Source organism: Oratosquilla oratoria, chromosome 3, assembly GCF_046742065.1.
Source record: "Oratosquilla oratoria isolate Oo_2021 chromosome 3, ASM4674206v1, whole genome shotgun sequence".
Classification (NCBI taxonomy): Eukaryota; Metazoa; Arthropoda; class Malacostraca; order Stomatopoda; family Squillidae; genus Oratosquilla; species Oratosquilla oratoria.
Window position 1 is genome coordinate 87,823,142 of NC_134779.1, and position 1,249 is coordinate 87,824,390.

At 46.9% G+C, this 1,249-nt stretch overlaps 1 protein-coding gene across 1 annotated transcript in view; it reads right to left on the reverse strand.

Moving 5' to 3' along the window:
- Positions 1-1,027: 1,027 nt before the first annotated feature.
- LOC143019340 (uncharacterized) overlaps positions 1,028-1,249 on the reverse strand; it is a 399-nt gene continuing 177 nt past the window's right edge. The window contains exon 1 of the mRNA XM_076174980.1: positions 1,028-1,249. This exon is cut by the window's right edge and continues 177 nt beyond it. Within this exon, the coding sequence (XP_076031095.1) occupies positions 1,028-1,249 (222 nt within the window).

Sequence of the window (1,249 nt, forward strand, 5' to 3'; positions counted from 1 at the left end):
TTCTTAAGTTTCACTCAAATCTAGGTTCTTCTTAGTAAGTAGGCCCCCTGCCTAAGTTCCGATCGTGGGTGAATAAAATGAGAGTGTAATTTTCAGTGAACGTGTTGGTCTAAATCAGTACACCAGAAATCCCCAGAGGAATTCTCAACTTTCGTTCTGACGTCACTTTTTTTTTCATCCAATAGTCTTTTACTTCTCAAACAAGTGCCACACCTTAAGGGCGTGCCTTTTTCCCCTTTGTCCAATAATATTTCTCCTCGTACACATTTTTCTCCAATCCGAGAGGCTGTTACAGTCCTTCTAGTAACATTGCTACATAAGCATTATGTCGCAACGGAGATGGCTGTACGCTCACAGTTTTAGTTACATCAGCATTATTACAATCAGTCACCTCTGTATCAACATGGTTGTTTACCTAGACAGGACGGCGCCTACACCACCCCCCAACTCAGCACTCGAAGTCGGCGCGGCCACTGAATCAAAACAACCTAATAGAAAAGACTATAAAATTTCCTTCCAGTCCTTCTACCTCCTCGATCTACCTTCGATCTACCTTAAATGTCTACCTTTATTTACCGGCCTCTTACAATATATATCATCATGGCTTGGCTTCGCGAACGAAGATTTAAGAAGGTTGTCCACGTCGTCGATCGCAGGCACGCTCATGGGTGACCAGACTGATGAGGGAAAGGTAGGTTTACGAACAGTGTCTGCAGGAGAATGTAGTTTCCGGTGTGGTGGTGAAGGCGGCACGAGCCTTCCTCCTCTGGCGCTTGTTTTTAAGTGCATCCCTTCTGTCGTCTTCAAATTGGGTAACAGCTTCATGGATCATGTGACGCCAGGCATCACGGTCTTCAGCTTGGTCTGACCAACACTGGTAGTCAATGTGGCATGCAGTGAGGGACTTCTTGAGGCAGTCCTTGTATCGTTTCTTAGAGGCTCCTCTCCCTCGATGACCGTTGGAGAGTTCGCCATACAGGACAATCTTTGGTAGACGGTGGTCTTCCATTCTGGAGACATGTCCTACTCATCTGAGCTGGTATTTCAGTAGCATGGCTTTGATGCTGGGGATCTCTGCCTGCTCCAGAACTTCGACATTTGTGGTGAAGTCACTCCAGTGGATGTTGAGGATGGTGCGGAGGCAGCGCTGTTTGAAGCGCTCGAGGAAACGGATATGACCACGGTACGTGACCCAGGCTTCAGATCCGTAGAGAAGAATGGTGAGAACAACAGCCCTGTAGACATAGAT